General features: G+C 48.1%; 1 protein-coding gene across 4 annotated transcripts in view; it reads right to left on the bottom strand.

Moving 5' to 3' along the window:
- Positions 1-27,901, bottom strand: part of MUS81 (MUS81 structure-specific endonuclease subunit) — a 92,906-nt gene that overhangs the window by 6,742 nt on the left and 58,263 nt on the right. For all 4 annotated transcript variants that reach the window (XM_029612175.1, XM_029612173.1, XM_029612172.1 and 1 more), the window contains 4 exons: positions 17,354-17,466; positions 17,036-17,152; positions 6,949-7,044; positions 6,040-6,165 (listed from right to left, as the gene is read on the bottom strand). In XM_029612175.1, coding sequence (XP_029468035.1) covers positions 6,040-6,165; positions 6,949-7,044; positions 17,036-17,152; positions 17,354-17,466 — 452 coding nt within the window. The remainder of the gene's footprint in view (positions 1-6,039; positions 6,166-6,948; positions 7,045-17,035; positions 17,153-17,353; positions 17,467-27,901) is intronic.

Below are 27,901 nucleotides of genomic sequence, written 5' to 3'. Positions count from 1 at the left end.
TCGACAAACAGCTCCCCACCCGTAGAGATTGGCATCGGTGGTCACCACTATCCAACAAGGAATTTCCAAATCCACCCCCCTGGCGCAAATTGTGTGGTGAAAGTGACCGACAGGGGCAGAATAAGATGAAATTGCTGTGAGAGAAGATTCCACTGGGAGAGCAAGGCCGATTGAAGAGGGCGCATATGCGCGAAGGCCCATGGTACCAGGTCTAGAGTGGATGCCATTGAACCCAGGACTTGCAAATAATCCCAGACCCTGTGACGAGATAGAGAGCGCAAGGACTCCACCTGCGAGATGAGCTTGGAAAGTCTCTCTTCTGTCAGAAAAAAACGTTCCCAAGGTCGTGTCGAATCGAGCCCCCAGAAATTCCAAAGTCTGGGAGGGAACTAGATGACTCTTCTCGGGGTTGACCACCCAACCCAATGAGCTCAACATCAGTAGCACTCTCTCGACCGCCACCCTGCAAAGGAGTTCCGATTTCGCTCAAATCAGTCAATCATCCAAATAGGGATGTACCATTATCCCCTCCTTTCTCAGGGCTGCTGCTACTATAACCTTGGTGAAGACTCTGGGTGCCATTGCCAAACCGAACAGGAGTGCGAAAAATTGAAAATGATGCCCGAGGATCGCAAACCTCAGATATTTCTGATGATGGTGGTACGTGCAAGGTGACACTATGTAATGCTCCTTGATCGGTCGAGCAAAATCTAAAACGTAGCCGTGCTCTATTATGCTGAGGACCCACTGGTCGGAGGTTAACTTGGTCCACTCCTCCAGGAACAGGAATAACCTTCCCCCAACCCTTAGAACAGAAGGGTGGACCGGCCTCACCTCATTGTGCGGACTTGGGTCCCCCATGGGACGACAGGGCAGAATGGCGGCCTCGAAAGGACTGGTTCCAAGACTATTGGCGTCTGGCACCTTGGCAAAACGACAAACCGGTGGATCTTGAGGAGCAAAAACGACAATTTCCCCGCAATCTCGCCCGCTGAGGAAAGGAGGCAACCTGTGGACTTTGTTCTCCCCCAGAGACTATATCATGTCCTCCACCTGTTGCCCAAAGAGCAGTTTCCCCTTGAAGGGTAAGGACCCAAGCTGCGCCTTAGAAGAAACATCCGCAGCCCAGTTTCGAAGCCAGAGAAGCCTGCGGGCTGAGACACTGAGACCATGGTCCTGACAGAAGTCTGCAAAATATCATAAAGGGCGTCCGCGCTGTAAGCCACTGCCACCTCTAGACGACCAGCGCGCACCGCTTCTGCGTCGGACAGGGATGCCGCTGCCTGCATATCATGCACCCAGCGGAGGCTGTACCAGGGCATCGATCCCTTGGGACTGCAGTTCCTGCCTGCGGCTGAAGTATCTGGATACTTGGGCGTTGGATCTGTTTGCCAGAAGGTCCATGTCCAGTGTCCCCCACCGATCCACTATCATCTTGAAGGCTGTGGACGACAGCCTCCATTCTCCTGGGTCTAGACTTTCCCTGCTGAGGAAGTCTGCCGTGATGTTGTCTTTCCCGGCGATGTGGACGGTGGAGATCTCCTGGAAGTTTGCTTCCGCCCACGCCATCAGGGGGTCAATTTCTAGGGACACCTGTTGGCTTCTGGTTCCCCCCCTGCCGGTTGACGTAGGCCACTGTCGTGGCATTGTCCGACATTACTCTGACCGCTTTGTTTCGAAGTCTGTGAGCGAACCGCAGGCAGGCTAGTCTGACTGCCCGCGCTTCTAGGCGGTTGATGTTCCATCCCGCCTCTTCTGCGCTCCACTGCCCTTGGGTGGTTAGCTCCTCGCAGTGTGTTCCCCATCCTCGTAGACTGGCATCTGTGGGTGAGTAGGGTCCAGGTTGGGGAAGATAGTCTTGATCCCCGGCTCATGTGGCTGGCCTGCAGCCACCACCGTAGCTGGGTCCGAAGTCTGCCCGGGAGTGATAGACGTACGTGTAGTTCTGGGACCGTGGGCTCAACCATGATAGGAGTGAGCGCTGTAGGGGCCTCATGTGGGCTCGCACCCATGGCACCACTTCCAGTGTGGATGCCATCAGCCCTAGGACTTGCAGGTAATCCCATGCTGTGGGACAAGGATCGTTCAAGCAAGATTTGCAACCGGTTCCACAATTTTGATCTCCTTGTGGGGGTCAGGCTGACCTTGTCCTCTTTGGTGTCGAATCAGACCCCTAGGTATTCCAGCGACTGTGAGGGCTGTAGGGAACTTTTGTTTGTGTTGACTACCCATCCTAGGCTTTCCAGTAGAGTTATGACTCTGCTGGTTGCTTGGCGGCTTTCCTCCGGTGACTTTGCTCTGATCAGGCAATCGTCCAGGTAAGGGTGAATGAGGATTCCTTCCTTCCTCAGTGTTGCCGCCACCACCACTATTACCTTGGTGAACATCTGGGGTGCTGTGGCTAACCCAAAGGGTAGTGCCCGGAACTGGTAGTGACGGTTCAGGACTTTGAAGCGTAGGTAGCGCTGATGTTCCTGATGAATGGGGATGTGCAGGTAGGCCTCCGCAAGATCCAGGGATGTGAGAAACTCTCCTGGTTGTATCGCCCTTATAACAGATCGTAGGGTTTCCATGCAGAAACGAGGGATCCTGAGGTGGCGGTTGACCAACTTGAGGTCCAGGATGGGCCTGAATGTTCCCTCTTTCTTGGGAATGATAAAATAGATGGAATAATGGCCAGTATTTATTTCCTGTGGAGGCACTGGGGTAATGGCCTCGAGGGCCAGTAGTCTGGACAGTGTAGCTTCAACTGCTGCCCTCTTGGAGGGGTCGTGGCAGGGGAACTCCACGAACTTGTCTGGAGGGGTTCGTAGGAAATCCAGGTGGTACCCCTCCCGAATGATGGCTAGGACCCACTTGTCCAATGTTATCTCGACCCATCTGTGGTAGAATAGGGCTAGTCTGGCCCCTATGGCTTCTTCCCTTGGATGGGTCGGCTGAATCTCATTGTGGGGTGAGGCTGGGGCCCGTACCCGAGCTGGCTCCCCTCTTGTTGTGATTGGTTCGAAAGGACTGGTTCCTGCTCATAGGGCGGGGTCTTGATAGTTGCTCCTGTAAGGATTGAAGCGCTGCGAACTTCTGCCCCTGGAGGATCTGGGGAAGGGACGCTGGTTTCTCTTTGTCTTATCTTCCGGCAGTTGCAGCAATGGGGACTCACCCCATTTGTCGGCCAGTTTCTCTAGTTCGCTGCCGAACAGGAGGGATCCTTTGAAGGGCATCCTTGTGAGGCACGTTTTGGAAGATGCGTTGGCCTGTGCGCACTAGGTCAGAGGCAGCGTCCGCTAGGAATGATACTGCTGGTTCCATGTCTTCTCCCGGGGTGTTGTTCCTGGTTTGTGATAAGCAGGCACGTGTCACCACGGTGCAGCAGGCCTCAATTTGTAGAGACATAGCGGCAACGTTAAATGACTGTTTGAGGATGGACTCCAGACGTCGGTCATGTGCATCCTTGAGCGCGGAACCTCCCTACACTGGGATAGTGGTGAACTTAGAGACCGCACAGACCATGGCATCCATTCTTGGGCATGCAAGAAGATCTTTGGTTGCTGGGTCCAGGGGGTACAGGGCTGCCAAGGCTCATCCCCCTTTGAATGCGGACTCCGGAGCATTCCATTCCAGGTCAATCAGCTGTTGTGCTGCTTGTAACAGAGGGAAGTGGCGAGAAGTCTGTTGAAGACCCTCCAACAGGGGGTTCGGTTTAGGTTCCCCCGAAGTACCTGGGCCCGGGATAGCGAGCTCCGTCAGACATTGATTGACCAGGTCCAGGAGCTTGTCCTTTGTGAAGAAGCGTCTCATGGTTCAGTGAGGCTCTGTCCCTGGGGGGAGCTCACCCTCTTCTAGGGGTTCGGCTTCCTCCTCAGAGATGTCCGAGTCCCCATAGGTGGGGCTTCTGGGTAATGGGAGCCTGTGCCTAGGTCTTGAAGGGCCTGGGGCATGTGGGTCCTCCGGTGGAGCATGTGGCTGGTCAGCCAGAGGTTCAGTTTGCACTTGAACAAAGGCGTGAATCCCCTTGAAGAACTCCACCCATGATATCGATGCTGGATCAAAGCTGAGGGGCGCTGGTTCCTTGGGGGTCCCCGTCTGTGGGGGGGTCCCCCGGGCTAGGTCCGGGGTGCCCCCTGAGGAGGTAGAACTTGGCCCTGGGTGGGACTGGACCTGAGCTGGATCTCCCAGGGCCTCCTCGCACTGCGTGCACAGGGCGTCAGCCTCCTCGCTTTGTGCGGCTCTGATGTGGCATGCTGGGCAGAGGCCTTGCGCTTTAATTTCTGATCCTGGGGGTGCCATGGCTGTCGGCGCGTAAATCTTATGCGTTCCGGTGCGCTTAAAATGAGCGTGTAAGTTGTGCGCGTGGCAGTGCCATAGATATGCGCTCGGCTCTGTGCGTGCAAGTTATGCACGCAAGGATTTATGCGCATGTAAGTCTATGCGCACAAGTGCTTTGTGCGCCTGACTCAGAGATATGCGCTCAGAGGCGAACGGTGCGGTGAGTAGGCCAAGATGGCGACGGTTAGCATGCGGGCAATATGGCGACCCCCTCAGAGAGTCTCCATGTGGGCAGACTCTTGGAATAGCCGGGGCCTGGCCCTGCTAGGGCGGATCAACCCGGTGGCACTGGTCCCGGTCGGTGACCTGTGCGCCTCCTCGATCCTCGGAGACCGGATTCAAGTAGAAGATTTCTACCTTACCTTGTCTTTGGTGCTTCCCGGTTTCGTCCCGGGCAGTCTCCGACTGCGGGGGGAGAGGGCAAATACCTTCACCACTGCGCTCGAGGGTGCACCCGCTGCCTCTCAGCCGCACCCGAAGGATCGGGGGCTAGGTCCTCACTGCGATTCGGCCGCCGGACCAAGGCTCACCTCCGAGGGACCACGTAAATCACCTCAGGAATCTCAACTGGGGGAGGGACCCAAGGGTATCACCGCAGGAGAACGGGGCTCATCTTCAGGTAGGTTTTCTTCTTTAAATTTTGGGTTTTCTTCTTTGAATTTGATCTAATGCTTGAGAGCGTGCAGATAGTCCCTAACTGCTATGGAGACGGAAAATACTGAAGAGCTGCACTTCCTGCAGGGGTTTATGTACTAGGGGCTGACGTCAGATTGAAATCTGATCAATCTCCAACTGCTAGCAGGAGTACACTATACCCATTGGTCCTGAGTCCATCTGCTACACGCTAGGAAATCCTGATATTTGCATTAACTGGCTCCTAGTGCACACATTTGAATTTGGCTTATAAAAAGTTGCACAAAAAGAACACTTTTGTGCACACAGTCTTTCAAACATGTGAGGGAACGTTGGAGGTAGAGAGTCAACCTCAAACAGAAGCTCTTCCTGAGCTAAAAACAAGCTTCCATCTTCTAAGCTCTACCAAACTCCCTCTGGGGGGTCACTTAATTGAGAAGCACCAGTAGCCTGGTCCATAGTTTGCTACCAATAAAGTAGAAAAAGCTGACGAATGCAGAAGTGTTCAAAACCTCTTCACGAGGCTGGTCAAAGGTCAAAGCCTAGGAGTTAAGTTCCTGCTGCACCAGATTAATTTGCCCTGCCATCTGCTGGAGACAAAGAATATTAGAGCTGCAACACGGCTATCTACCAGTGATGATGTCACAGAAAAAGATGGGTCCTCTATTTCTACTTGTTAGAACAGGGAGAAAACCCACAGGTCTGAAACCTGGTGTAGCAAGATAAAGAAATTTTAAAATTCAATCCATGCACATTGATTTCCAGCAAAGATCTGCCTGCACCTGTAGGCAGACTTTGAAAATTAGGTAAGTGGTCTGGCAGTACAAATTTTCCGTGAAGTTTGTACCTGGAAAGGCTATTTGAAGTTTTCCTCCATTATGTATATAACTGTTAAATAATAAAAAAAAAAGATAGTTTGAAAAACTAAAGCTGGGAAAACTCCAGGATAAAGTGAATTATTTGCCAAGTGCTTGGGGTACTTGTTAAGGTCTTATATGCAAATTCTATCTCTAATCCGTGTGTCAACAAGACCCCATGAGCAATTCTGCGGTGGTCCCTGGAGACTGTGCTGGACCCACATACCTTGTTCTTGACTGCGCCCTCGCTGAATTCCCCAAAAGTCATCAGGATACAAGAGTTCGCCGTGGGCATAAAGGCTTGGCCGCATCTTGTTGCCTCCTCCTTGGTACAGCTCAGCAGGGTTTTGTTCTGTAAGAGGGAGACAGAAATGGGCACTGCATCTTCATTCCCCGGGTAGCACTATACACACACTAGATGGGGAAAGAAATTATTATATTTATAAATTCTTCTTAGAAATATAAACCAAAGGGATTATTCCATGTGCAACACCTTTCTGCCCACCCCACCCAACATGTACAGCACCCCTGCCCTCCCCACCCACCCCGCCCTATCCCCTAAACAATGTTTCTCTCCCTAATACTCCTCCTCTAAAATGCCACAGTTTCCCTCGCATCACACCCATCCCTACCATTTCCCCCCTTCCCTCCGCTCCTTTTCCCTCCCAACTCCCCCCCCCAAATTCTTCTGCCTTACCTTCTATTGTACAAAATTTCATATATCAACTTAATATTGTTTTTAGTTAATGTTGATTATCTAACCAATTTTATTAGTTCATGTTGATTTTCTAACAAAGTTCTACGACGCTCGTTAGCCTTATAAAAAAGGTTCCTACATCTTTTATATAGCTATCCCTCTATCAGTGTTCATTGTAATTTCCTTTCCCAGTTACCTGTAAACCGACATGATGTGTTTTACGAATGCCGGTATAGAAAAGCTATAAATAAATAAATAAATAAATATATATAAAATGCAATCTGGGCAACATCCTATGACCATGTGCCAAGACCCTTTTATTTTTATTTTTTTTTATCATCTGTGGGTGAGAACTGGGTCCAAGAATCACAGCTAGCGTCTTTGGTTATACTGCTGCCTGGAGAGAGGTTGTCTTATCTCCTCCCACCCATTACCTACCACATACAGGCTTTGTAAATTGTGAGTCATCAAGGTTAGGTAAGCTGCAGACTCTCGGACATTCTTGGTGCGTTTGATAAAAAATCCATCAACCACCTGCAGGGAGGGAGACATTTTATATTGAGACAACAGCTCCTTGTTGTGGTACTGCAGAAATGATGCCTGATGAACTGGGGAAGCAGCTGCTGTCGGTGGCCAGCTGAAAATATAACTGGTTTAGCAAGGACTCAGTGGAATGAAGTGGACTACATCAAAAAAACAACAAAAAAACAGTAGCAGTCAGTGATACTTCAGAAGGCACACAGTATGACACCAAGTGTCACCTATCCTTGTATCAGTTAAAACTTAAATGTGGTTTAATTAGCAATTTTTGGAGGAACAGTTTTAATTAGTAGTTTGTGCTAAATGGAACCATGCTAAAAAATGCAGAGTAATGCATTTGGACTGCAAAAAATCCAAAGGAGCAGTACAGTATAGAGGATGTAAAGAGAAATGTAGTCTTACCTATTAATTTCCTTTCCTTGAATCCAGCTAGACCGGTCCAGCTGCATGAGTTTATGCTTCCCTACCAACAAATGGAGACAGAGAAAGGAAAATTGGTCCTTACCTGCTAATTTTCGTTCCTGTATTACCACGGATCAGTCCAGACAGTGGGTTGAGCCTCCTGTCCAGCAGATGGAGACAGACAAAAACTGAAAGGGTATCCTATATCAGGACAGAGCCTACCCTGCATTCCTTCAGTATAAACGTTATCAAAGCAGATAAATAGAAAGATAACCAGAATAAGATCAAGCAAGCAACAAGTAAACTGATAATTGGAACAATTTAAAAACTCTGTATATAATCGCTCTTGCATATATTTCCATATTCATCTGGTAGATGCTTCTGGTGCCTTAAAGGTATGATAGGAAGTTGAGGCATCCAATAAACTGTAAAGAAAAGAAAAGAACTTTGAGCGGATGTAGTAGACAGTACACGGGAGGGAGTCTGGACTGATCCGTGGTACTACAGGAACGAAAATTAGCAGGTAAGGACCAATTTTCCTTTCCCTGTACGTACCCGGATCAGTCCAGACAGTGGGATGTACCAAAGCTTCCCTAAACATGGTGGGACCGAGACAGTCCCGCTCGAAGCACCTGCCCCCCGAAGGAGCCAAAAACTGGCGCCTGCACATCAAGGCGATAATGACGAGCAAAAGTATGCAGAGACTTCCAAGTAGCTGCTCTGCAGATTTCCTGCGGAGAGACCGACTGACTCTCCGCCCAAGAGGTAGCCAGTGAACGCCTTCCGGAACCGTCTGGCCCCAACAGATATAGGCCGAAGCAATTGCCTCCTTTAGCCAGCGGGCAATCGTAGCCTTAGAAGCCTTGTTCCCTCTATTTGGGCCACTCTATAAGACAAATAGATGATCAGAGACCCGAAACTCGTTTGTAACCTGCAAGTATCGCAGCAGTACCCGTTTTACATCAAGGTGCCGCAGGTCACCACCAGGTGTGTTCGCAACGTCCTCAGGAGAGAAAGAGGAAGTTCAACCGACTGATTGACATGAAAGGAAGACAACCTTCGGCAAGAACGATGGTACCGTCTTAAGGGAGACCCCCGAGTCAGAAAAACGGAGAAAGGGCTCCTACAAGATAACACTTGGAGCTCTGACACCCTCCTGGCGGAGCAGATAGACACAAGAAAAACTGCCTTAAGAGTTAGATCCTTAAGCATGGCCCACCGGAGGGGTTCAAAGGGTGCCTCGCAAAGAACCCGAAGCACCAAGTTAAGGCTCCACGAGGGACAAGTAGGTCGGACCGGCGGATTCAAATGCTTGGCCAGATGCTGTCGACTGAGGAAATCGGCTTGAACATTTTCCTTCCCTGCAATGTGGGAAGCTGCCAAGGGATCCAGGTGACGCTCCGCCCAGGTGAACAGCTTGCTGGCCTCCAAAGCCACCAGACGACTTCTGGTGCCCCCTTGCCGATTGATATAGGCTACCGTGGTGGCATTGTCCGAGAGTACCCGCACCGCCTTGCGATGGGATCAGAGGAAGAAATATCATGAGTGCCAGATGGACCGCTCTGGCCTCCAGGCGATTGATGTGCCAGAGGGATTGGACTGGGGACCAGTATCCCTACGTAGACTGAGTTTGGCACACAGCTCCCCAGCCGGAGAGGCTGGCGTCCGACGTAACAATGATCCACTGAGGAGTCTGTAGGGGCAACCCCTTCAGGAGGTGATCGAACGAGAGCCACCATTGCATGTCTGATGGAGCCCTGACCCTCTGGCACCGCAGGAGGTTGCGGAGCGGAGATCTGCTGGCTTTTAACTGGAGGGGGACCTAGAGGGGGGGTCCATCCTCCTCCTGCAGGCTAACCAGATAGGATTTGTGATTTAAAAGCACAAACGCAGTAGAAAAACGAGCCCTAGATTTCCGGGGGGGGGGGGGGGGGGGGGGAGGGAGCAGAGGAAGGGTCAGGGATCCCCTCTGGGGCATGTACAGGGCTTAAATCTGGAGGAGAAATCGGCAAATCAGGTTCACCTCCCTCCTGCAGCCCTGATTCAGAAGATAAAGCTACTCCCAAAATGTCCGCAGTTCCCGCGGTTTGCCGAGTAGGGAACGGCCTTGTCCACACGGTGAGAAGCCCGACCCCGGGTCGCCGGTCTCGCTGCTGCTGTGGAGGGGCTCTCCCAACCCGGCAGGTACCCGGAGCAGAGCCCATCGCAGGAGAGCCACGTGGCAGGCTCCCCGCAGACAAGGCACAGACTGGACAAGGCACAGACTAGAACGCGGCATGAGCAGAGAAAAAAAATTGCCGCGGAGGAAGGAATCAGCTGGGCTGTGCCGGTAAGCAAATGCAGGTGAATGAACCCTGCACGCTACCATTGTTGTCTTGCTGCCAGAATATACGTACTTCTTGCTTCTTCTTCTTCTTTTTTTTTTTTTTTACAGCAATAGCAGGGGAATGAGATTCCCTGTCTGGAGACCCAAGGAATTAAACTTCTCGGGGTCAAGGCAGCCAGTGATAGGGAGTGGGTGGACTACCAGTATCGCCCCAAATTTCAATCAGGCCACCGGGGAAAGGGGAGCCTAGTCTGAATAATCAAGGGGCAAGCCCCCCTAGGCTCCCAGCAGAGCGAGGAGACAGAGCTGTCTCCGAAAAAGTAAATAGGAATATAGTAATATATTTATTTATTTATTTTGGGGAAAATTTAGCAAAGATAGGTAATACTTGCTTGATCTTGAGAAACCTATGAAAAGAAAAAACCCACAGGGAGTAGAAACTAAGGAAGAAGGGGAACCGCAGGTTCAGCTGCCTGCATCTGCTGGAGACAGACAAATACTGAAGGGATGCAGGGTAGGCTCTGTCCTGATATAGGATACCCTTTTAGTTTTTGTCTGACTCCATCTGCTGGACAGGAGGCTCAACCCACTGTGTGGACTGATCCGGGTACGTACAGGGAACAATACATATGCTGATGTCACTTCTTATAGGGTCCTGTCCTGCCCTCAGCCTACCAGTATTCAATATAACAAGCTAAGAACTAACAACATTCCCAACATCCCCTTTAATCAGGGGTTCCCAAGAACACACAAATTAGATCACCTATAAAAAAAAAATCCTGTGAACCAAAGAAGAACTTGAACTCATAATACAGAACCATTCTGTAAGGCAAATACATGACTTCAAATTTTCTGAGACTTCCTGGCAGTCCAGGAGGATTATGGACGGATCTGGCTGGAATCAAGAAAAGAAAATTATTGGATAAAATTAAATTTCTCCTTCCTCATAATCCAGCCAGGTCAATCCAGATATATGGGATATAACTAAGCTACCCTTCATCTGGATGGGACACTACCAGTATCGCTCTTAAGACACCCAAACCAATTACCTTGTTTAATGTTTCTTTCAATTTGTAATAAGGAGTTTCTTGTTTTCAGTTTTTTTGAGTTCAGATACTGTTATATGTAATGGTTGTTGTTGATGCCTGGGTGTCGAACTGGACTCCCAGGTATTCCAGTGATTGGGAAGGCTGTAGGCAACTCTTGTTTAGGTTGACTACCCATCCCAGGCTTTCCAGAAGGGCGATCACTCTGTTGGTTGCCCGATGGCTCTCCTCTCGTGATTTCGCCTTGATCAGCCAATCGTCTAGGTAGGGATGGACCAGGATTCCTTCCCGTCTGAGCGCCGCTGCTACCACTACGATCACCTTGGTGAAGGTCCGCGGCGCCGTGGCTAGCCCGAAGGGCAAAGCCCGGAATTGGAAGTGGCATCCCAGAACCCTGAAGCGTAGATAGCGCTGATGATCCGGATGGATCGGGAAATGCAGGTATGCTTCTGACAAGTCTAAGGCCTGAGGAATTCTCCTGGCTGTACTGTGGTCTTGACTGAGCGCAGAGTTTCCATGCGAAACCTCGGGACCCTTAAGTATCGGTTGACTGACTTGAGGTCCAGTACGGGCCGGAAGGTGCCCTCTTTCTTGGGTACCATGAAATAAATGGAATAATGTCCAGAATCCATTTCCCATGCAGGTACTGGGATTATGGCTTTCAAGGACAGGAGCCTCGCCAGGGTAGCTTCCAATGCTGCCTTCTTGTGGATTGGACACAGAGATTCCAATCCACAAGGGAGGGAGATGATGGAAGTCCAGATAAAACCCTTCTCGGATGATGGTGAGGACCCACTGGTCCGACGTAATCTCGACCCATCTGGGGTAGAAGAGGGTTAACCTGCCCCTATAGCTCCGTCCCCCGGATGGATCGGCTGATTCTCATTGGGAGGCGCGGCCGGGCCCTGAACCAGAGCCAGCTCCCCTCTTCTGCGGTTTGGGCCGAAAGGATTGGTTCCTGGCTGGAGGACGAGGTGCCTGGTAGCGACCCCTATAGGGAATGAAGCGTTGGGAGCTTCTGCCTCTGGATGGCCTCGGAAAGGCGCGCTGGTTCCTTCTGAACCTGTCTTCCGGCAGTCGAGGTATTGGAGAGGCACCCCATGTGCTGGCCAGTTTATCGAGGTCGCTGCCGAACAGGAAAGAACCCCTAAAGGGCATTCTGGTGAGGTGTGTCTTCGAAGGAGCATCGGCTGACCAATTCCGTATCCAGAGCTGCCTCCTGGCAGCTACAGAAGATGAGATCCCCTTGGCTGTTGTACGGACTAGGTCGGATGCAGCATCCGTGAGGAACGAGAGAGCGGACTCCATGTCCGCTGCTGAGCGGTCTCCGGCTGCGGGGGGAGAGGGGAAATACCTTCACCGCCGCGCTTGAGGAAATGCACCCGCTGCCTCCCAAGTCCACGCCGGGACAGAGGCGCCTCTTAGCCCGCCCAAGCCTCGCTCGGGGGCTGGGTCCCTGCCGCAATTCGGCCACCGGACCGAGGCCGAAACCTCCGAGGGATCGCGGAAATCACCCCGGGAAACTCAACTGGGGGAGGGGCCCGAGGGTATCACCGCAGGAGTGCGGGGCTCGATGTTCCTGTAGAAATTTAGTAAGTAGAAAATAGAAAGTAGATTGGATACACGCTCAGCGAGCGTGCAGGCTCTCCAAACTGCTTTGGAGATGGAAATTACTGAGTTGCTTCACTTCCTGGGGGGGTATATGTACCCGTGCTGACGTCAGATCTGTCTCCAACTGCTAGCACGAGCACACTATACCCACTTGTTCTGAGTCCATCTGGCTACACGACAGGAAAATGGGTCTTTTAACATGAACATTCTCTTAAAATTCACCCCAAAGGTAGCCGTCTTAGGGAGGAAGTGTGCAAATGAACACTGCCTACTCTGAGAACCTCAGGAAAGGCTTCCTACACAGTGCCTGCAATTCTGAAATATGCCTGCAATTCTGAAATATGCCTGGCTGAACAAATGGCCACCAGAAATAACATCTTAAGCGTGAGGTCCTTAAATGAAGCCTTTCTGAGAATTTCAAAGGGTAATGCACTCAGGGATTTTAAACTAGTCTTAAATCCCATTAAGGCACTAACCCCTAGTGGGATACCTAAGATACTCAACTCCCCCCCCCCCCCTTAGGAACTGAGATAATTCTGGGTAAGAAGCCAACAGCTTGCCCAAAAGATGGTATCTGTAAAAGGCAACAGTCGCTACTTGAACCTTCAAGGAATTTAAAGATAAGCCCTTCTCTCCATGCCCTCCTACAAAAAAGGCCAATATCTCTACTGCTGAAGATTTTTGGCTTTCAGTCCTGTCTCTTCACATCATACTTCAAATACTCTCCCTACTATTAAATATGCCAGAAATACCTTCCTGGCCTTTAAAAAAAAAAAAAAAAAAGGAGTCACTATACCCTCTGAGTAACCTTTCCCACTCAAACACACCCTCACAAGGGTCATGATGTTGAACAAAACCGAGTTAGATCATCATGCACTATCAGACCGTGGCACAACAGATCCCTGGAATGAGGAAACACCAAGGGCCCTCGGGACTAGAACAAATCCACACACAATGGGTACATCTGGGTCAATCTGGGCCACAAAATTACCAGACATCAATGCCCCTCTATCATCTGTAATACTCTACTCACTAAGGGTCAATGAAGAAAAGGAAAATATACAGGCGTGCCCGATCCAATCACTCTTAAATCAAAACATCCAATCAATTAATCTCCTCACTCTCCTGCAGCTGAAGAAACATTTTGCCTTGGTTTTTCTGTCAGAGACTATCAAATTCATTTCTGGTTCTCCCAAACTGATTTTTACCAGGAAGAACGCCTCTTCTAGCAACTTCCACTCTCCTGGATGCAGTATGTTTAGGAAGTCAGTCTGAACATTCTCTACCCATGCTAAGTGTGACACGGAGAGCAGGCTTCTCTGCCCAGTTTAGCAAGAGATCTCGTTCTGTTGCCATCTTGTCCCCTCCTGGTGATTCCCCCATGCAACTACTGTAACATTTTCCAAAGGAATCCAGATCACCTGTCCCTAAATAAGAAGAGCAAAACTTAGAAGTGCTTTTTTTTATCACGCTGGTTTCCAGTCGACTGATGGACATTTGGCTTTGTGCAGTTACCACATAGCCTTGGTCTGATCTCCAGACCTTGCCCCTGTCATATGATAGGGATAAGGCCTGATCAGCACCATTTTAAGAAACTAGCACCGACTGGGCTTGGGTCTAGGGGGCATCCCAGATCCTCACACTGAACTTCAATGAGGATTTTAAGTGATGGGATGTGTGTATGTGAGGATCCGGGGCGGGGGGGGGGGGGGGGGCCACTAGGTCACCATTATATTTTAAGAATTTGGGGGGGGGGGGGGGAGGCCACTACTAGCAAATTATTTATATGGAAAATAGGGGGGCCATGGGATAGAGGGGCTTTCTTTTTTCGGTGTGGGTTGACTATTTAAGGAGGGGATTGGACAGAGGGGTTGTCATTGCATGCCAACTTTAATGTTTTTTTGGTTTTTTTTTGTGGGGCTGCCTCTATTGGTGACCCTGGAGTAGGGGGTGGGTTCCATTAAGACCCCTGGTGACTTGTTTTCTTACTGGTGGGGTTAATGTTGTTTTGGGCCACTGGGCGCTTTAAGGAGATGGAGGCCTCATGCATTGGGAGCCACCATTGTGCTTTGACTAAGACTCAGCTGCATTCTTTTGTCTCACAGGTTTTTTCCGTGAGACATAAGAACGCAGTGATATTGGGCTCATCCCACAACAAAATATCACTATTTATTTTTTTTATTTATTAGTCGCCTGGTGACAAACTCTAGGTGACTTACAAAAATACATACATAATCCAACCAATAAAATAAAAATAAAATTACCATACATATAACAATCCAAATACACAAGCCTAACAATGCCAATTAAAACAAAACTTGATAAAACTACAAAAAAAAAGCAAGTCGGAACAGGTATGTTTTCAGCTGAGACAAATGGTAAGATGCAATTTGGCAGGCAGTGAGTTCCAGAGGACTGAGGTGACAACCGAAAAGGCTCTTTCCCATGTCTCTCCTCAAGGGAAATCTCACTAAAGATGAAATGAAAGGTGAAATGATGTCTTTGGAAGACTGTAGCAAATACGCACTACAAATGTTGAGGCCACAAAAAGAAAGGTTTGGGGAAGAAATAACCTTAGAGATCTTGGAGCCCGAACTCTGCTCTGACAGTGCAAACTGCAACTCCAGCTCTTAACGCATGGCAGTTCCTTTTTATGCACTGAGTCCCGCAGGGCCTGCAAGGGGCTTACAGATCTTTGTAGCCAGTACTTCTTTACTTTGCTTGACCCAAAGGGGTGGCAGATTCAGGGATCTGCGACACAAGAGGTGGAGCTTTTCATGATGTGCTCCTCTTCAACTTGGCACTGATGGAGCCTGAGTAGGGCCCAGTCTGAGAGGAGGAACAACTCTGGCTTTTCACCAACTTGCGTAGTTTCTCTATCTTCTAGGCCCCAGTTCTCTGGATCCTCCAAACCAACTGGCCACAATTAGCTGCGTCTTGGTCTGACTCCAGACACTGGTGACAGATGTTGTGACCATTGGTAGTGGACTAGTAACACTGAAAAATGCTGTTGAGTGTCTGCTGAGGCAGTGAAGCAACTCAAAGCTGAGTCTTAGAAGAAAAAACTAGAAATACCAAAACTTAGAAGAAAGAGAGAAAGGGGCTTGCGAGGCAAAGAAAAAAGAATGAGAGGCTTATGAAGCACTGCATGCACATGCTCAGTAGAGCAAAGCTCTATGAGCTATGAGAGAAGGGTCTGTTCGATGCCATCAGATAACCCACCACAAGCTATAGCTAAATTCAGTCCTGCTTGTCGACGAAGAAATAGGAAAATTGGTTCTTACCTGCTAATTTTCGTTCCTGTGGTACCACGGATCAGTCCAGACTGCTGGGTTATGCCTCCCTTCCAGCAGATGGAGAGAGAGAAAAACTTGAAAGGCACCCCCTCTTAGCCTAGTGTGTGCCACCTGCGATCCTTCAGTATAATCAATACCATAGTACAATGAAGAAAATTTAACAACCAATGACTAGACCAAATACTTATTTGAACAATAAACTTTGAAACTATGCACATGGAAGGAGTACTGAGTTGGATATTTCCGATATCTTCGCCTTCTTCGATATACTCTGCAGAAAATATATGACAAATACCGAGCAGACTCTCCAGAACAGAATACCCTGGGCGGGCGTCTGCACTGATCCGTGGTACTACAGGAACGAAAATTAGCAGGTAAGAACCAATTTTCCTTTCCCTGTACGTACCCAGATCTGTCCAGACCGCTGGGATGTACCCAAGCTGCCCTAAATGGGGTGGGACCTGGAGAGTCCCACTCGAAGCACACTGCTGCCAAAACAATCAACATCCAGGGCTCGGATGTCCAAATGGTAATGCTTAGCAAGTGTGTAAAGATTTCCAAGTAGCTGCTCAGCAAATCTCCTGCGGCGAAACACACTGACTTTCTGCCCAAGATGCCGCTTGAGATCTGATCGAATGAGCTTTTAGATCATCCAGCACCAGCCGCCCGTGACATATGTATGCCAAAGCTATAGCTTCCTTCAACCATCGGGCAATGGTATCTGCTGGAGACAGAGAAATACTGAAGGATCGCAGGTGGCACACCAGGCTAAAAGGGGGTGCCTTTCAAGTTTTTCTCTGTCTCCATCTGCTGGAAGGGAGGCATAACCAAGCGGTCTGGACTGATCTGGGTACGTACAAAGGGTGATGGATGCATGGAACGTCCTTCCAGTGGAGATGGTGGAGACAAAAACAATATCTGAATTCAAGAAAGCATGGGGCAAGCAAAGGGGTTCTCAGCGGAAGTGGTAGGGAAGGTAGAGCTGAGCAGTTGTGTGGATATGCAGATTAGATAGGCTGTATGGTCGTTTTCTGCCATCATGTTTCTAAAGTAATGTATCTAATTGAGTCTTTTCCGTGCACTGTGGAAGCTCACAGATTATAGAAATCCACTTTCTTTACAAAAATAAAATACAAAGAAGATTTGTTTATGCTAGAAGAGATTTCATTGCCTGCTTTTGTTACCTTACAGAACCACCCAGCAACCAAGATGCTTGTACCACAACTGTTCCCTAGTCATGCTTTCTACTTCTTGAATAGCTGAGAGGTGAGAAAGTAGGCATAGGGTATAAGGGATTGTGTTACCTGGGTATTTACAATGGCCTGCTGTAGTGTGGCCTCAGGTATGCTTAGATGCTGGGAGGTGTCATGGTCTTCTACCAGGTAAATGGGAGACCGCAGTCCACATCTCTTCAACCGGAACTGGAAAAGAAAACACACATTGGAATGCACTGCAGAAAGATGTCTTGTTTGGTGTCATATCTGGACCATTATTACAGCCATCAAGATGACCATAGACTTCAGCATGCACCCCCATGTACATGCTGCCACAGATAGTGTAAATCTCCCGATAGGCTGGTAAGAACAGAGAAGAGTCCCAAGAGTGCGGTCATGCCATGGTACCTTCTGCTCACGGAAGCGACCATCAATGATGCTACTAGAAAGATCGTCGATCCTCTTCCTCTCCACCACATGATCTAATACAAGTTCTCGAGCCTGAGGTGCCCGCGGCTGTCCTACCAGGCAAAAGAACACCAGAAGATCTTAGCTATACTGTGGTAATGGTATGCAAGTCACAGCATTCTGCCATTGCACCTCAATCCTGCCTTGCAGCAACCTATTTCAGTACTAAGACACCCCGCCCCCCCCCCTCCCACAGCTCTACCAATGCATCTCACTCCTGCCATGCATCCATCACTCTCTGTTCCGTGTACTAATATATCTTTTCTTAGTTGTCCAGAATTTTCTTTGGGTAAATTCCCAGGTACTCGCTCCTCGAGGGACTAACTCAGGGGTCGGGAACCTTTTTGGCTGAGAGAGCCATGAACGCCACATATTTTAAAATGTAATTCCGTGAGAGCCATACTAACTGCAACCCCCCATCTCTCCTGACGCCCCCAAGACCTGCCAAATTAATTTACTACAACCCCCCACTCTCCTGACCCCCCAAGACCTGCCAAAAGTCCCTGGTGGTCCAGCGGGGGTCCAGGAGCGGTCCGGGAGCGATCTCCTGGACTTGGGCTGTCGGCTGCCAGTAGTCAAAATGGCGCCGATGGCCCTTTGCCCTCACTATGTCACTGGGGCCGGCTGCCAGTAGTCAAAATGGCACCGACGGCCCTTACCCTCACTATGTCACAGGGCCTACCGCTGCCATTGGTCGACCCCAGTGACATAGTGAGGGCAAAGGGCCGTCGGCGCCATTTTGACTACTGGCAGCCGACAACCCAAGTCCAGGAGCTCGCTCCCGGACCGCTCCTGGACCCCCGCTGGACCACCAGGGACTTTTGGCAGGTCTTTGGGGGGGGGGGGTGGTCAGGAGGATGGGGGGTTGTAGTAAATTAATTTTGGAGGTCTTGGGAGGCATTAGGAGGGTGGGGGGTTTTGTTAGATTTTTACTTTTTTATTAAAGATTTGTCTGCGAGCCAGATGCAGCCATCAAAAGAGCCACATCTGGCTCACGAGCCATAGGTTCCCGACCCCTGGACTAACTCATTTCAACACATGGACTACTTCTAGAGACTATTGTGTGAGTGTTATATTCAGTTTCTCTACAGCTCAGTTATCCAGGATCGCTGTTCCAGTACCTGAGGGACTATAGCCCTGCTGGGCACTTCCAGCTCACTACTGCCACCTCTGGTGGTTCAATATACTGTTTAATAAAAGAACTAGTGTGTGTCTGTTTCGATACTCTGAGCCAGACCAGTGGTCCCTCTCGGGATCTTCCCCCGGGGGCGTGGTCATCTGCCACCGGCCCAAGGATCCACCCACAACTACCTCAAACACCAACAGAGCGATACAGAGGCATGACATTTTCCGTTTTATTCACCATTCCCTTTCTAATAATTCCCAACATTCTGTTTGCTTTTTTGACTGCCGCAGCACACTGAACCGACGATTTCAATGTGTTATACACTATGACGCCTAGATCTCTTTCTTGGGTTGTAGCACCTAATATGGAACCTAACATTGTGTAACTATAGCATGGGTTATTTTTCCCTATATGCATCACCTTGCACTTATCCACATTAAATTTCATCTGCCATTTTGATGCCCAATTTTCCAGTCTCACAAGGTCTTCCTGCAATTTATCACAATCTGCTTGTGATTTAACTACTGTGAATAATTTTGTATCATCTGCAAATTTGATTATCTCACTCGTATTTCTTTCCAGATCATTTATAAATTTATTGAAAAGTAAGGGTCCCAATACAGATCCCTGAGGCACTCCACTGCCCACTCCCTTCCACTGAGAAAATTGTCAATTTATTCCTACTCTCTGTTTCCTGTCTTTTAGCCAGTTTGCAATCCACAAAATGACATCACCACCTATCCCATGACTTTTTACTTTTCCTAGAAGCCTCTCATGAGGAACTTAGTCAAACGCCTTCTGAAAATCCAAGTATACTACATCTACCGGTTCACCTTTATCCACTTGTTTATTAACTCCTTCAAAAAAGTGAAGCAGATTTGTGAGGCAAGACTTGCCTTGGGTAAAGCCATGCTGACTTTGTTCCATTAAACCATGTCTTTCTATATGATCTGTGATTTTGATGTTTAGACACTTTCCACTATTTTTCCTGGCACTGAAGTCAGGCTTAACCGGTCTGTAGTTTCCCGGATCGCCCCTAGAGCCCTTTTTAAATATTGGGGTTACATTAGCTATCCTCCAGTCTTCAGGTACAATGGATGATTTTAATGATAGGTTACAAATTTTTACTAATAGGTCTGAAATTTCATTTTTTAGTTCCTTCAGAACTCTGGGGTGTATACCATCCGGTCCAGGTGATTTACTACTCTTCAGTTTGTTAATCAGGCCTACCACATCTTCTAGGTTCACCGTGATTTGATTCAGTGCATCTGAATCATTACCCATGAAAACCTTCTCCAGTACGAGTACCTCCCCATCATCCTCTTCAGTGAACACCGAAGCAAAGAAATCATTTAATCTTTCCGCGATGGCCTTATCTTCTCTAAGTGCCCCTTTAACCCCTCGATCATCTAACGGTCCAACTGACTTCCTCACAGGCTTTCTGCTTCGGATATATTTTAAAAAGTTTTTACTGTGAGTTTTTGCCTCTGCGGCCAACTTCTTTTCAAATTCTCTCTTAGCCTGTCTTATCAATGTCTTACATTTAACTTGCCAATGTTTAAGCATTATCCTATTTTCTTCTGTTGGATCCTTCTTCCAATTTTTGAATAAAGATCTTCTGGCTAAAATAGCTTCTTTCACCTCCCCTTTTAACCATGCCGGTAATCGTTTTGCCTTCTTTCCACCTTTCTTAATGTGTGGAATACATCTGGACTGTGCTTCTAGAATGGTATTTTTTAACAATGACCATGCCTCTTGCACATTTTTTACTTTTATAGCTGCTCCTTTCAGTTTTTTTCTAACAATTTTTCTCATTTTATCAAAGTTTCCCTTTTGAAAGTTTAGCACGAGAGCCGTGGATTTGCATACTGTTCCTCTTCCAGTCATTAATTCAAATTTGATCATATTATGATCACTATTGCCAAGTGGCCCCACCACCGTTACCTCTCTCACCAAATCCTGTGTTCCACTGAGAATTACAAAGTTCTTTTCAGATGGCATATTACACCTGCCCGATTGCATAGATATTCTTCTCATAACAGTCATCCTTGTTGGTGAAACTGCAACCAATCAGGAACTTACTTACACATGTGGTAGGATTGTGTATATATTCAAAACATCTGGCAATATATCTCAGAAATTCTTCAGGAGATTCTGAAGGTTCCTCTCTGACTTACAAGAGAACATGCGCTTCTTCATATACCAGATGTCTCCTTATCGCAGCATATGCAAATTTTTATACATCAAATCTGCACAGTTACCAAGCTGGAAATTGCTGCGACCAGGAAAAGACCCCATCCACCGACTTTGTTTGAGCTGCTGACTCGTTTTGATAGGATGTGCTAACTATTCCGCCTGACGGCCATCAAGCACCATAAGTTGAGCAAATTTGACCTAATCTGGGCACTGTATACCACTTGGAGATGCTCGACCCCGTTGACGAACACAAAGTAAGGAATATTCAACAATGGACACTTCGTTTGCTTCCTGCTTATCACGATAGACTTATGATCATACTTCATCATGATGTTGCGTAGCATGAAGGGGGGGTGGGGGGAGGGAGGGAAACCATGACATATTGTGCTGTTTAGTTCTGGTTACCTGTTTTGCATATTTTCTTTGTTGTAATTGATTGACAGCGCTACAAATCTCCTCCAGTGACACTAATTGAAACTCGGCCCACGATGCTACCTGCACTCTAATAGAATGCAACCCCTCTGGAATTCTTCTCCCCTTACAAAGGTAGGCTGAAACAATAGCTTCCTTCAGCCAATGCACTATTGTGCCCTTGGAGGCCTTGCATCCATTTCTGGCACCTTCAACAATACAAACAAATGATCCAACCGCCGAAAACTGTTTGTGAACTTTGCCTCCGGCAGGAGCTCCACAGTCTGATTTAGCTGAAAGGAAGATACCACCTTAGATAGGAATGAAGGTACCATGCGCAAAGACACCCCCCACCTTCCGAAATCTTCAAAAATGATCCCTACAGGACAGAACCTGCAGCTCCAAGATCCTTCTGAACGAAAAAATTGCCATCAAAAATACCACCTTCAGCGTAAGGTCCTTTAACAATGCCTTCTTCAACGGCTCAAAATGAGGCCCATAAAGCACCCGGAAAACCAAGTTTAAACTCCATGCTGGATCCAATCTATGCACCGGCGGCTGCAAATGCTCGACTCCCTTCAAAAACCTCACATGTGTCCCGAATCGCCGCTTGCTTGCCTCGGACACTGCAATGAGATGATGAGGCGAAAAAATTCTAAAGCATAGCCATCCCTTATTACCTCTAGAACCCATTGGTCAGAGGTAATCCTGGTCCACTCTTCGTAAAACTGTGATAGACAGCCTTTCACCGCCATCTCAAGAGAGTGGACCAGCCTGGCTCCTCTGTGAAACCTTACCACCGCCGGCCCTCTGGTTGAAGTCCTCTCAGTGAAGTCTACAGGTGCCTCAAAAGGACTGCTGCCTACTGGAACTCTGGTTCTGCCCTGAAGACAGAGCAGAACCCCTATTGGGAGAAAAGACGCCGCAACTCTCAAAACCTAGAGCAAGGCGGAAAAGACTTCCTATCATCTTATCCTCCGGCAACTCATTCCCTTTAGACTCTCCCAAAACCTTCATCAATTGTTTCAGGTCCTCCTCGAACAACAATTTTCCTTCCTTTAAAGGGAAGATTACAGAGCTGAGACTTGGACCACATATCTGCTGACCAATTTTGCAACCACAGCAGACACTGCACCAAGACTGCCCCGGCCATATTCATGGCCAAAGTCCAGCTCAAATCATAAAGCGTGTCCACCTCATATGCAATCCTGGCCTCCACCTGAGTTGCCTGGCTATTAACACCAGCGCTGCTGAAAACTTCTCCTGAGGCTTCAGGTCCCAGCATAAACAGGTCCTCTGCATCAGACTTCCAGTGCCAAGACTTCAAACATCCTCTCCTGATTAATCTCTAGCTTACAGCCCTGCATGTTCTTTAATGCTGTCAAACCCGCAACCAGAATGATCGACTTGTTAAGTGACTGCCGAGACTGAAGCATGTACTTTCAGCAATACCAGCAGCTGCAGGATATCTGCCGTGAGGAGATACAATTTTATTTTGGCTCTAGCCTGCTTGGGGATCGCCTCTGGAAAGTCCCATTCTTGATTCACCAGGTTCATGATCCTTTTAGGGAGAGGAAAGGCTTTCAGTGGGTCCAAACAACACCGGATCCATCCCTTCATTGTCAGACTCCTCCTGGACTACTTTAATACCCAGTTCCTTCTGAACATGGGAAATAAGGGGCCTCAACTCCTCCTTACGGAATAGACGAACCACCTGTGGGTCATCTCCCTCCGTTATCGGGACCCTCTTCAGGATCAGCCTGATCGACATCCACCATGAGATCTGCTGGGTCTTCCTGATCCACCCCTGGACCAACCCCATGACCATCTTCCGGGTCATCCAGGTCCGAATCTTCTGAGCCCCTCAGGATGGTCCAGGCCCAGCCGGCAAAGGAGGTTCCCTGACCCCCAGCCAAGGAGACCCTCGGCTTCTTTGTAGCACGAAGAGACGACTGACAGAAATGCCCTTTTATAGCCAGTGCTTTTCCTGGTTAAAAAGGTCTTATGCATAAGCAAGACAAATTCTGAGGAAAACTCCATGTCATTCTCTCCACTGTCCAGCTCAGAGTCTGCATCCCCCCCCCCCCCTCACCCCAACAGGATCACCGGAGACAATGGGGGAGGGGAGTCCCTTGATTCCCGTGAGTCTGTCACCTTCCGAGCTGCAGCCCTTCTCCTGCGTGGCAGGCTGTTTAGGCTCCCATTATTGATCCTGACAGGGCCTTGGGAACCTGTGGCTCTCCTACTAGCCTCGTCCCCCACCCCCGCCGGAGGGCCCCTCCCCTCCAGAAACGAACTGCAGCCTAGCGCCGCTGCATTCAGCTGTCCTGAGCCAGGCTGCTGGCCTGACAAGCTTTCCTGCAGTGGGAAACCGCTGTTGCTGCCATCTTGTCTCCACCTGGCCGGGCCTGCTGCAGAGGAACAGAAGCCGTGTGATCGCGGCGCGTGGGAGAGGAGGGGGAACATGGCCCAAAACAGCCTCCAGCTCCTGGAGCAGCCCAAATCTTTCCTGCGCTGGGAAATCACTGTTGGAGCCATCTTGTCTTCACGCGGCCGGGCCTGCTGCAGAGGAAAAGAAGCCGCGTGATCGCGTAGAGAGAGGAGGGAACATGGCCCAACGCAGCCTCCGGCTCCCCAAGCAGCCCAAAGCTTTCCCATGCTGGGAAATCACTGTCGGCGCCATCTTGTTTCCATGCGGCTGGGCCTGCTACAGAGGAACAGAAGCCATGTGATAATGGCACGTGGGAGAGGAAGGGAAAACGGCCCAATGCTGTCTCTGGCTTCCCGAGCAGCTACACTGATCCCTTCCCCCAGCCCGGGCCTGCCCTGATGATCAAACCAGAAACAGCTGGAGCGGTTGCTGCTGAAAGATAAAATGTAACACTTTTTTTTTTTCTTTAAAGAAACAGCAGCCACAGCAAAGGAAGAAATTCAAGCAAAAAAAAGGAATACTGGCAACACCTCTGGGAAGAAGCCTTCAGGGGATAAGAGGGAACCAGGACTCCTGGCTGTCAGACCCCTGGATCTGCTGCAGGCTAAAGCTGATCAGGGATTACCACCCCACCGCTCACCCAGCTCAACCTGAGGGATAGCCCACGAAGGAACCTAATACCTCAGGGAGCATTTTCTAACTTCTCTTATTGTCCCTTCTTTCTTTCTTTTTTCTTAACTGCATGTTTGCACCTCTACCATCTTCTGGAGACAGAGAAATACTGAGGGCCTGCAGCTGGCACTCTCGGTTATGTAGCTGTGCCTCAAAGTTTTAGTTCTCTGCCTCCATCTGCTGGTAAGGAAGTAAAACTCACTTGTCTGGTCTGATCTGGGGTACAAACAGGAACCTAAAATTCTCTTCTCTGCACCATTATCTCATCCACAACTTGAGACTCTGGAGCTCAGCCTGCCTCTGAGGTCATGCATGTGGAACAGGAAACAATTCTGAAAATGCAACCCTGGAGATTCTGGATTTCAACTTTCTACCTAAAATCCTAAATGTATCCTCCAGAATCTCCCTCCTGCACCTTCCTATTGCATTGGTACCCACATATACCATGACAGCCAGCTCCCCCCAGCACTTTTTAAAATCTTATCTAGGTGGTTCATGAGGCCTGTTACCTTTGCACCAGGCAGGCAAGTTACCAAACTATCCTCACGCCCACCACCAGCCACTTAGCTATCTACTTTCCTAAGTATCGAATCACTCACTACAATGGCCATCCTAACGCTTCCCTCCTGGTCACAGACTCCTGGAGACATTCTCGGTGCAAGAGGATGAAGCATCTCCTGGAGAGCAGATCCTAGCTAAAGGATCAATTCCTGCCACACCAAGGTGATGGTCACCTGTCAAGTAATCTTGCTACTCCAAAGCAGCACAAGGCCTGCTAGACTGGAGTTGTAACTGCTCTATGTCCCTGAAGGTCTCCTCTATATATTTTTCTGTATGCCTCAACTGCTCCAAACTCTTTCTCTGAAAGCTAGGAGCTCTTTACCCACCAACAGGTAAATAATCATACATGTAGTACTCGGTGCAAAAGACTGGATAACCCCCATCTTGCTGCTGGCTTCAGTTTGCATCTTAATTTGTTGAGTTGATACTTAAAGGCTGGTAAGGAGTATGTATGCTAAAAGTGAATAGTGTTTTTCAATTTATTTTTCAGGTTTGTTTTTTTTTTTTTATAATCTTTGGTTTTTAAATTTGATAACTGGGTGAATAATGTTAGTGAATGACCAGCAGCAGAACTAAAATTAGTCAATCACTAAAAATCAGGATTCGTTTAATGCTATTTTAAGTGACTGACTTATTTTGAAGATTTTTCTCCTAGTGGGGTTGATAATTTATATATCAAAAAGTGAGACAGGGGTAGGTGAGAATCAAACTAGTTGCCCAGGAGCCAGCACTTTCATCTTCTCAGATCAAGTAAATGACTTGCAAATTCACAATTCAAACACTGGCAGTCTATTTTCCCACTACACGAACAATTCTAACACTAGCAAACAAATATTAATCATAAAACTAGCAAACAATTCTAAAACCTGCAGACAATAAAAACAGTAAGTAATAGTTTAACCCTCCAAGAATTACATATATTTTTTTTTATTTTGTTTCAAGATTTAAACGCTTCTTCCCAGCAAGTCCAAACTTATCACCAGCAGATTAAGGTTGCGCTGTCAGTACTTCCTCATAACTCTAGGTTATTATGCCCACGTTACAAATTATATGTGTAAAATATACACGCATACTTTTATAAAATAGGTAGAAAAATTATGCCTTTTCCTTTATTTCAAATATATGCATGGGCAGAAATACGAGGTATTTTATAAACCGTACTGCTCCCACTGCACAGTTTATAAAATACTGCTGAAATTTTATATATGCTTACTAACATAAACTAGTGAAAAATTACCCTCTCAGAGCCAGCTTTTTCCGTCGATAAGTAGGATTCATCTCTCCTAGCTAGTAAAGCTTTGAGCTCTACTGTGCATGTTTGGGAATTCCTGCGCAGGCATTGCCTCGTGAGCCTCCTCAATCACGTTTTGTCCAAGCATAGCACAGCCATGTAACTCAGTCTCTCCAGATAACGTTTTCAATGTTTCAAATTTTTCATTCTTTTTCACTTTATTTTTCAGTTTTTTTCTTCTTTAGTTGCCTTACTGCTTCTCCAGTACCCAAAAAAGCATTTTTCAGTGCTAGTTAAAAAAAAACAAAGAAACTAAAGCTTCCTCACTTTTGCCTTGTCAATATGTATGGCAAAAAAAAGTTTGTGGTGAGCGGTTTTAACAACTGCATCGCAAGTAAGGTGATGTACCTCACTGATGGACTGCCTCGATCAAGGCCATGACCAGGAAAACTGCACCTTATGAAAGAATGAATCCTCATGGCCTGGATTGGTGTTTCTACTTAATGGTCCGGGGCACACAAAATCAAAGAACTGTATAAGTCGCTCAGAAGCTGCAGTCTTATCTTCTTCCTGCAGTGCAGCTTCATTTATCTTGCCGGGACACGAGCTGAGCAGGAGGCTCCTCAAAAACAACCATCAGTGTACCAGGCTGAAACCTTGTGGTCAAGTACTGCTGGGTGCCCTGCATCAACGCACTAGGCAACTGCTGATGCATGGGGCATCGGTGCCATCATCTCTTGTTGCATAGATTCCACTTCTGTATGGTGCTTGGGTCTCGGACACGGAGCCAGGGTCCCCTCGATGCAAGCAACACCGATGCCATTATGCATGAATCCTAGGCGCACTATTGCTTGGCACCAGCTTCATCGATGCCCATGATGCAAACTAGCTCAAAACAATTAAAGTCCTCAAAGCACTCAGTCTCAACAAGGCATAAGCTCATGACATCCAGGCATTGAGCCTTGGGATCATGGCCATAACCAGAACACTTTCACCTTCCAAACTTCTGGAACAGGACTTCCATTTGGAGACATCAGCCCCCATCTATTCTCTGGTACCGCTTACCTTCAATAGACCTCCTAAACAAGAATAAAGAGATGATGTTCCAGCCATGCCAGGTCAGAGGACACGGTAGTTGCTTAACCAGATCACAGAATTGGTAAAGAATTTTCTTTAACTCTGAGTACAGAGACAGAACACTTTCCATTCTCTCCTTTCCAGGGTTGCTTCAGCAATCCCTCAGAATGGAGTCCTAGTTACCCACATTAAGGGAAACATGTCATTCAAACCCTTGCTATGAGGTTCTTCATCTCACTTAATTGCAGAGGAGTCCATTTGCTCAGAGGTTGTGGACCAGGGATGAACCCCTTAGATGCAACCAACAGAATCCCCTGATTCACCTTCTTCATCACTGGGGTCCTGGATTGGTGTTTCTACACTCTTGGACTCTGAGAAAGGTTCGACAAGAATACCTTCCGTCCCGCTTCCGAAACTTCAATAACATTCCTCTCCTCTGCAAGCCTTATTCAAAATGTGTATGGGGACTCCCCACATGTAATGGCTAATTCAACCTGCTTATCAATGGAAAAAACAGGTTTGCTTACCGTAGATTATGTTTTCCGTAAATAGCAGGATGAATTAGCCATGCAATATCTGACTACCTAGCTAAACTCTGATATTGACTGGGGAGGCTCACAAGGCAATGCCTGTACAGGAATTCCCACGCATGCTTTGTAGACGTCAAAGCTCTAGTAGCTAGGAGAGATGAGTCTATTCAGTACTGCCAGATGATATTACCCACATGTAATGGCTATTTATGGAATACGGTAGCAAACTTGCTTTAGGATAAGTTAGGTGCTT

Source organism: Rhinatrema bivittatum, chromosome 8, assembly GCF_901001135.1.
Source record: "Rhinatrema bivittatum chromosome 8, aRhiBiv1.1, whole genome shotgun sequence".
In the NCBI taxonomy this organism is placed as follows: Eukaryota; Metazoa; Chordata; class Amphibia; order Gymnophiona; family Rhinatrematidae; genus Rhinatrema; species Rhinatrema bivittatum.
Note: the sequence above shows the minus strand (reverse complement) of the source record. Positions and strands in the feature narration are given on the sequence as shown.